Here is a 10,000-nt window from a genome sequence, read left to right as displayed (position 1 = left end):
ATGGCTCACTAGTTAGACATCCCTAAGGTTACAGCATCGGAGGGACCTTGTGAAGTCTGGCCATTTGTTTAGGAAAATATGTCACAGGGACGAAGTTTATGCACATTTCAAACAAAACACCAATCCACAGAATTACACTTTAGTGCATTTGACCCAGTTAACTGCTAAAAGACCTTTGCAATGAGGTTTGATTTTCCAGAGATGTTTGTCCAGAGAGTCCAGGATTGTAACACATTGCTTGATGGTGTGCTTGGAGAAGAGCGATAAAGCATCTCCTGAAAGATTCTTCAACAGCTACCTGTTGTCTCCAAAAGTAGCAGTGCTATGGGTCTGTCACAATGTCTCCATAGCAACAGTTTGAGGTCTGGAAGCATGGTATAAATCCACAGACTGGTGCAAGTCTGGCTCGTATGAAAATGGTCAGTGTCGAGGTTAAGGTTGGGTTTGAGGTTAAGGATGGGGTTGAGGTTAAGGTTGGGGTCGGGGTTAAGGTTGGGGTCTGGGTTAAGGTTGGGTTTGAGGTTAAGGTTGGGGTTGAGGTTAAGGTTGAGGTTGGGGTTAAGGTTGGGGTCGGTGTTAAGGTTGGGTTTGAGGTTAAGGTTGGGGTTGAGGTTAAGGTTGAGGTCCGGGTTAGGTTTGGGGTCGAGGTTAAGGTTGGGTTTGAGGTTAAGGATGGGGTTGAGGTTAAGGTTGAGGTCGGGGTTAAGGTTGGGGTCGGGGTTAAGGTTGGGTTTGAGGTTAAGGTTGGGGTCAAGGTTAAGGTTGGGGTCGGGGTTAAGGTTGGGGATTTGAAATGTTTCCTTAGTGAGCAAATGCCTGCCTGAGTTAGCACATGCATGAACAAGCAAACCATACGACCTTGTTGAATTTGGAGAAGTCGATCAGGTCGGGTCTGTGTCTGTGTATGAGGTTGCGGAAGACCATCCTTCCAGCTTCACACACACACACACACCACAAACAGCAGCAGAAATGAAGGAGAAGGTTCACACACACACACACACACACACACGCACACACTCACACACACACACACGCACACACACGCACACACACACACACACACACCACACACACCACACACACACACCACACACACACACACACACACACACAGAGCAGAAGGGAGAAAGCAACATGTCAGCTGTTTGTCTTCATACCTGCAACAGATCTGAACAGATCTACCAGCACAAGAAACAGCAAGGAACGAAATCTGAAGGCTATTGCTTACAATTACGTTACATACACGTTTACGTCAACTGTGAACTACAATTTCACCATCAACATCTCAAGCTTGGCTGTGGCAAACACAGGTGGCATTGTATACCTGAGAACCATTAAGACTGTGTTTCCCATCCTTCACTGGGCCAGAACAGTTTACGTCTAAACAGACACACATTCACCAAAGACTCACCCAGCTCATCCAACTCTAACACACTCTCACAAATTTCACGAACCACGCTCATCCCAGCACTGCCACATCCACCTCTTCCAACCGACCTCTCCGGTCCGGTTCGGCGGAATATTAGTCTAACACACCTGCTGACTAGCCTCCCTCCCTCCCTCGCATTCTCATGTTGTATACCAAGCCTCCCTTGTAGCCCCTAAAACCTCCCCCTTCAGTTCTCTCCTGCCCCGTACACGAAATAAAACCTCTAGTGCTTGGATCCTCTCTTTCGTGTGTGTGTGTGTGTGCACTTTTTCACTCCACACCTGCTCCCAAAACACTTCCACAGAGGCGAGAGGCTACCACACCAGCCACCATGAATGGTGTCACAACACCTCACCTGCATTGGAAGTTCTGCACGTTGACGTTACTGTAGGGGGTGGTCTTTCTCTAGCACCACAGGAGCAAGCCTTCTTTAGCTGAGGTATCTGGGAAAGAGTCACAGGTATTTAGCAGCATATTCACAGTGTGTATGCCAGCACCCACCGATGGGCAAGTGCAATCTGTCTTCCTAAAATACAACATGACCTTTGAACTGTGGACTACTGCAGTGGTGTCCCTTGTCCCAACACTACCACTCTCAATCATTCTCTTATACATAATCATTATAATAATCATTAGAATATAATCTCTTATACATAATCATTATAATAATCATTAGAATATAATCTTTTATACATAATCATTATAATAATCATTAGAATATAATCTCTTATGTATATAATCATTATAATAATAATTAGAATATAATCTCTTATACATAATTATTATAATAATCATTAGAATATAATCTCTTATACATAATCATTATAATAATCATTAGAATATAATCTCTTATACATAATCATTATAATAATCATTAGAATATAATCTCTTATGTATATAATCACTATAATAATAATTAGAATATACCTTATGTACATAATCACAATAATAATCATTATAATATAATCCCTTATACATAAGCATTATAATAATCATTATAATATAATCTCTTATGTATATAATCATTATAATAATCATTATTATATATCTTATGTTTATAATCACTATAATAATTATATCTTATGTACATAATCACAATAATAATCATTATAATATAATCTTTTATGTATATAATCATTATAATAATAATTATAATATAATCTCTTATATTTTAATCATTAATCATGATTTTTTTTACAGTTTTTCACCCTGCTTGCTCTGAGGCACACGCAGCCAACCACGCTGCAGCTGATGCAACATCAGGGGGCGGAGGGACCCAATCACAGGCTCCACCCCCTTATGATGTGTGAGCCCAGAGACACCCATGATTGGGCAGTGGACAGAACGTATGCCCTCCCTCCCTGAGAGCACACGCAGTTTGCTCCTTAAGACTCCTGGTCATTGATGGCCGTGGCCTCAGAGGAGGTCCGGACTGCCCAGCGATTAGTGAGAAGACTTTACCACAGGAGCGCTCGCGAGCGTTCTCACCCTCCACTGAGATGTCCTGGATGGCAAAGCGGAGGATGATGGTCGAAATCTTACCCAATGTCATCTTTACGTTTCCATCCACAAGCTCTAAAAAAGACAAGAAACCTTCACAGGCACCGGGAGACTTTAATAACAACCTCGGGCAAGCAGTCTAAAGTGTTGCAGCAGTAAGCAGAGCAATGCAGGTTAGGCGAAGGAAATAAGGAACTGCAGGTAGTCCTTAAAAACAGAGAAAAGAGTCTTTAAAATATTCTGTAATGGGCAACAGATGAGAGTGGAACTGACAAACAAGGCAATCAGTTGTCAAGCGACAAAGATCTAAGAGTAGTCAGAGACCCATGGTGTGTGCTGCGTGAGCGACACACACTCCACAGCTGGTCCTGGGTCATGGGACACACACTCCACAGCTGGTCCTGGGTCATGGGACACACACTCCACAGCTGATCCTGGGTCATGGGACACACACTCCACAGCTGGTCCTGGGTCATGGGACACACACTCCACAGCTGATCCTGGGTCATGAGACACACACTCCACAGCTGGTCCTGGGTCATGGGACACACACTCCACAGCTGGTCCTGGGTCATGGGACACACACTCCACAGCTGGTCCTGGGTCATGGGACACACACTCCACAGCTGGTCCTGGGTCATGGGACACACACTCCACAGCTGATCCTGGGTCATGGGACACACACTCCACAGCTGGTCCTGGGTCATGGGACACACACTCCACAGCTGATCCTGGGTCATGAGACACACACTCCACAGCTGGTCCTGAGTCATGGGACACACACTCCACAGCTGGTCCTGGGTCATGGGACACACACTCCACAGCTGGTCCTGGGTCATGGGACACACACTCCACAGCTGGTCCTGGGTCATGGGACACACACTCCACAGCTGATCCTGGGTCATGGGACACACACTCCACAGCTGATCCTGGGTCATGGGACACACACTCCACAGCTGATCCTGGGTCATGGGACACACACTCCACAGCTGATCCTGGGTCATGGGACACACACTCCACAGCTGGTCCTGGGTCATGGGACACACACTCCACAGCTGATCCTGGGTCATGGGACACATACTCCACAGCTGGTCCTGGGTCATGGGACAGACACTCCACAGCTGGTCCTGGGTCATGGGACACACACTCCACAGCTGATCCTGGGTCATGGGACACACACTCCACAGCTGGTCCTGGGTCATGGGACACACACTCCACAGCTGGTCCTGGGTCATGGGACACACACTCCACAGCTGGTCCTGGGTCATGGGACACACACTCCACAGCTGATCCTGGGTCATGGGACACACACTCCACAGCTGATCCTGGGTCATGGGACACACACTCCACAGCTGATCCTGGGTCATGGTTACCTTCTGCCCCGATGGACACCAGCTTCACCCTTTGCTGGTGATGTACTCCAGGGCTTTGTTTTGTGGAATCGCATCCTCCCTCTGTCTGGTTTTGGCAGTCTCTCACCTAAGAGCAGGGCATGCAAGCTGCTTCAGGCATCTCCTCATGCTGCCTAATGTCGCCTGTCACAGGGCTGGCCAGATCTTGTCCAGTGCGGAAGCCAAAAAATAAATACGCTGGCTTGTTTGTGCATGTTGAAAAAATCCAAATCCTTCTAAAGCCTAATGCAGCTGCAATGGATCTGCTCGAGCGCATTTTAAACGTAACCGCGCGAGATGGACGAGGTCAGGAAGGTGAGCGGACAGTACCGGAAATGACTTCCAGAAGGAGCATCAGCTTCAGTCCATTCCGAAAATCCTCCTCTATGTTCTCCAGCTGAGTCCCCGCTTTACGCAAGTGGGAGTTACACCACGCAGTGAATGTCGTGTACACAAAGACACGCACACATACACACACACACACACACACACACACACACACACGCACACACACTGAGAGAGAGAGAGAGAGGTAGAGGGAGAGAGAGAGAGAGAGAGAGAGAGAGAGAGAGAGAGAGAGAGAGAGGGAGAGAAACAGAGAGGCAGAGTAAGACATGGCAGAGTTGATTGTATTTCGATTTCAAGTGGAAATACTGAAGCTGGCCTCTTTCTTCAAACTTTTGGGAAAATGACAGACACTAAACAGAACAGGCTTACATACTTTTCAGACGTATAGGTAATTCTGCTGATCAGATAGGACCATTAAAGAGGACCATTAAACATTTCCAGTCATACCAGTTATATCTAACACTTTAAAGCCACGTCTCCATGCGCGTACGGAGGGCTCTGCTCACGCGGCTGCGCTTGTGCACGTTTTCTAATTTCGCGGGCCGCACGCACATTGTCTCCAATGACCTTTGACATCTGCCCATGCGGCGCTCGCGCTCCTCGTATCTGCGCTTAGTGCGAGCATAACTGGTGAATCACTATTGTTTGTAAGGAAAAGCAATTCTGCTGTGCCTTTTAAATATGAATCACAGCTATGTAGGGGAAATGATATTTAAATAGTTCATCAGATCATCATTGGGTAAATATTCATTTTGTTCTCATCACAGACAATAGGCCCAACAACAACATTACTACTACTAATAGATGGTATTGTATTGCAGGTTTTGTTATAATCTGCCATATATTTTGGAGAAGAAACTGAGCAAGACCCTTAACCCTCAATTGCTCAAGTTGTGCTCACTCATAATTGCATTTATAATAAATAATTGTTAATAAACAAGTGAAGTAACTCACTACTTGAGCAGTGTTTTTAACAGATACTTTCTTACTTAAGGAATAATTTAAATGACTGACTTCTACTTGAGTAGTTATTATTTTAAAGTAACTGTGCTTTTTACTTGAGTACGGTGTTCTGACAAATTTCGTACTTCAAATGCACAGCTGTGTATTGTTCAGTAAAGAGGCCAGGCGAGGTGAAGAAAACGAAATGTAGGCTTTGCTTTACATTCTGCGCGGCTTCCTCTTGTCGCTGCCGAAAGGTAATGTCACGTGTGCATTGTATCTCACGTTTTTTGCATTTCCATCCGGCACGGATCCCTTTCACGGCCCCCGGTAACCCCGGCATGCTGTGTAACTGCATTTCAACAAACGCTCCTTAAAATTAGAGTCGATTTAACACACGTGAACATTTTAGATGTGAACGAAGTTTCTTAGATTTGACTGTTTCTGCAGTGAAAGACGTTTCCTTTTATTGTCCTTCGGTATCTTTGGTTGTATAGAAAACAATTCAGCAAATATATTTGCCAAGAGCCTCAACTGAACACAACGATTAAAATGTTTTACTAAAAAGCGGTAAAAATGAGAGGTCTGCCTTGTGGTTCTCTTTGCCGGTCCGTAAATGCCCTACACGGCACGAGAATGTTTAATGTGGAGGTTCACCTGCCTGAGTCTTTTCAAAACGCTTTAAAAGACAGAAACACTTAAACACTTAAAAAAAAAGATAACAACATCAAACAGTCTGAGAGAGAATAAATACACAATCGGGAGTTTTGTGGAACTTTATTGCATGGCCACTTGTGCTACTTAATCCAGAAATCCAATGAGAGTTGAATTATTATTCAGCCTTGTTTACGACATTATTTTTCTTTCCACAAAACTCTACATTTAATGTAGTTAAATGACGTGCAGTCACAAGTGAATACACCAACAGGGATTACAGTTGTAGACTATTTATAGGCCATCTCTCTTGGAACGTTACAAATAATAACCATAAAAAACTTTCTCTTTCTTCAAGAGCTGGTCTGGTAACAGATGTTGACGTTGTGGAGAAACCCTACAGAGATCCCGTACTTGCTAACTATGGCCTCACGTGTGCTGGGACTGAAGACGTCCTAAGATGAATCGATGTCTGTCCCTCACGCTCATTTCGCCACACACGTGTCGAGAGGCAGGGACGACCTTCGCATGTGTAGATTTATATGGTATGATATTAGGAGGTTAGAAGCTTGGCAGCATGGCCTACAGGTATTTCATCAATACTGACATCACACCACTCACATCACATTTAACAGCACTGGCATCACTTTTAGTATGTAGACAAAAGATTAATGAATAATATACATTTTCACGAATTAATTAGTATCTACAAATCTTCATATTTGTTCTTAATTATTTGTTCTTAATAATTATTATATTATTATACTGTATATAGATATAGAGATTATTATTATTATTATACTGTATATAGATATAGAGATTATTATTATTATTATTATTATTATAGTGTATGTATAGAGATTATTATTATTATACAGTATATAGATATAGAGCTTATTATTATTATTATTATACTGTGTGTATAGAGATTATTATTATTATTATTATTATTATACTGTATATAGATATAGAGATTATTATTATTATTATTATTATTATAGTGTATGTATAGAGATTATTATTATTATACAGTATATAGATATAGAGCTTATTATTATTATTATTATACTGTGTGTATAGAGATTATTATTATTATTATTATTATTATACTGTATATAGATATAGAGATTATTATTATTATTATTATTATTATTATTATTATAGTGTATGTATAGAGATTATTATTATTATACAGTATATAGATATAGAGATTATTATTATTATTATTATTATTATTATTATTATTATTATTATTATTATAGTGTATGTATAGAGATTATTATTATTATACAGTATATAGATATAGAGCTTATTATTATTATTATTATACTGTGTGTATAGAGATTATTATTATTATTATTATTATTATACTGTATATAGATATAGAGATTATTATTATTATTATTAGTAGTAGTAGTAGTAGTAGTAGTAATAGTAATAAAAATAATAATTATATTAGTCTTCTTACACAACTTCAGGCTCCACCATCAATATTCCTCTTCATTAACTCAGTGTTAAGGTGGATTTGACTTATCTTGGTTAAATTGAATGGATCCTAGAGGACTGTAAGTCATTTTCACAGTGCATTTAGATTTATTTAAAAACGTTATTTTCACAACCAGTGACATTTTCACACCCAGTATAATAAAATAGAGCTCATTATGTCTATTTTACACAGTTTCTGTGCTTTTGTATTTGAATATTAAAATGTTCTGAGTGATAAAAATGTATAATTATAAATTGAATTCCATTATACAGTATGTACAGACTGCTATGCTCTTAACGGAATAACACAAAAGTAATGAAATAACAGAAAAGGTGTTTTAAATTACTGCAGGTTTCTAAGGTGAGATGCACAATGTCTGTGATGACCTCCAGTTCAGGTTTTCAGAGAGGCAGCTGTCACCATGATGCCACCCAGTTTTAATGCAGGTACTCTCACTAAGGGAGTATGTTAGATACAGGACTGTTGGAAGCTTCAAGACTGCGGTTGCTAGGAGATGACAGCATCACGTCAGCATCACGGTGGAGCTGAAAGGTACGGGTCTTGTGCATCGTTTCCAGCGCCTCGCGGTTAAAGTGTTTGAGCTCCTACAGCTCTCAAAGTGCTCTGCAGCATTCCCGTTTTATCTTCACCGCTCCGGGAGAATCATGAGTCCTGTAGGGCCACACCAGGACTCCTGTGCTAATTTTTCTTCTCTGACTTTGGACGGAACACAGCAGCCGTCTCCGGGGTTACCCGGCATGGCTTCCTGCCCCTTCTGGAGCATCGTCCATGACGAGGTCTGGCTGAACGCCTCCAAGGTTTTGGTGTTGGTGTTTTTTTTGTTTTCTCTCCTGGTGAACATCTACCTGCTGTCGGGACTAGAGAACTCGGACTCGCTGTCCTGGCAGCCACGGTACATGCTCCTGAAGAACCTCGTAGTGAGTGATCTGCTGCAGTCTCTGACAATGGGTCCACCTGTGCTGCACTGCCTGTTCCGTCACCAAACCCTGCGCTTCGGTGGCTGGTGCTTGGCGCAGTTCTTCAGCGGCGCAGTCGCCATCGTCACCTCACTGCTGACGGTGGTTTCTATGGCGCTGGAGCGATACGTGTACACCTGCCACGGTATCCGCTACCTGGTCGTTATGACAAATGGGAGGATGTACATTTTTCTGACCCTCATCTGGCTAATCGGGTTGGCAGCGGCCGGTACATCCACCATGCTACTGCTGATGGGAAGCGACGGATTTGGTCACATAATCTCGGGGTTCGTGTGTGAGCCGGAGGTCGTCCAAGCCCAGATGAAGGACTCGCTGCCTTTTGAGACTTTTAACAAAGTTTTCGTGGGATCCCTGCTTTCCTTCTGTCTCCTAGTGTTCCTGTTCTCCTACGGCCGCATGTATCAGGAGGCCCGGCAAGTCCTGCAGCCCTTCGAACAGGACAACATCCGGGCCTGCCGCACCGTCCTGTTCTACCTGGGCATCTTTCTCCTGCAGCTGGTTCCCAGTGCGATTAGGTTAATCACCATGTTTGTCAGGGATGTGGACTGCCACCTGCTGGTGGCAGTGTTAGTGCTGATACCCCCCTGTATCAACCCTCTGGCTTATGGCCTCAGAAACGCTGAGGTGCGCCAGGCACTGGATCATCTTTGGGGATTACGGAAACTGCCGTTTTGTCAATGAGCTCAGTGTGTGTGTGTATCTTCCCTCTCACTCGCTTTTCTGGTTCTTTTGCAGTGAATTGTAAGTTGTTAACCCTTGTAATCTTTGCATGGTTGTTCCACTAAGAGGTCAGTTGCTTCACTGTAATGGTTACTCCAGGAGTAACCAGGCTTTTATTTGATTAGTCTAGGAGTAACCAGGTTTTTACTGGAATAGCCCAGGGGTAACCAGGCTTTTACTAGAATAGTCCAGGAATAACCAAGCTTTTATTGGATTATTCCAGGAGCAACCAGGCTTTTACTGGACTAGTCCAGGAGTAACCAGGCTTTTACTGGACTAGTCCAGGAGTAACCAGGCTTTGACCAAGTAGCAGGTGATGGCTGGATGTTTTTTATGTACCTTATAAGAGCAGTTATATGTACTGTTAATGCAAACATTTACTAACTGAATTACACTACCTTCCATAGGTACAAATATTGGGTTAGGGTTAGGGGTCAAGGTTAGGGTTAGGGTTAGGGTTAGGGTTAGGGTTAGGGGTTAGGGGTTAGGGTTAGGGTTAGAGTTAGGGTTAGGGTTAGGGTTAGGGGTCAGG

General features: G+C 43.0%; 1 protein-coding gene and 1 pseudogene across 1 annotated transcript; one reads left to right on the top strand and one right to left on the bottom strand.

The window, feature by feature from the left end:
- Positions 1-8,510, bottom strand: part of LOC113590685 — a 20,394-nt pseudogene extending 11,884 nt beyond the window's left edge.
- LOC118242385 (olfactory receptor 14I1) lies at positions 8,509-9,429 on the top strand. Its single transcript, XM_035533203.1, has one exon. The coding sequence runs from the start codon at positions 8,509-8,511 to the stop codon at positions 9,427-9,429; it is 921 nt and encodes a 306-aa protein (XP_035389096.1).
- Positions 9,430-10,000: the final 571 nt, after the last annotated feature.

This window comes from Electrophorus electricus, chromosome 14 (assembly GCF_013358815.1).
Source record: "Electrophorus electricus isolate fEleEle1 chromosome 14, fEleEle1.pri, whole genome shotgun sequence".
NCBI lineage: Eukaryota > Metazoa > Chordata > Actinopteri > Gymnotiformes > Gymnotidae > Electrophorus > Electrophorus electricus.
The sequence above is the reverse complement of the archived record's forward strand: the minus strand, read 5'-3'. Positions and strand labels throughout refer to the sequence as shown.

What these genes read in the sequence shown, in the direction of transcription:
- LOC118242385 (XM_035533203.1), top strand. Translation starts at nt 8,509, where the DNA reads ATGGCTTCCTGCCCCTTCTGGAGCATCGTCCATGACGAGGTCTGGCTG.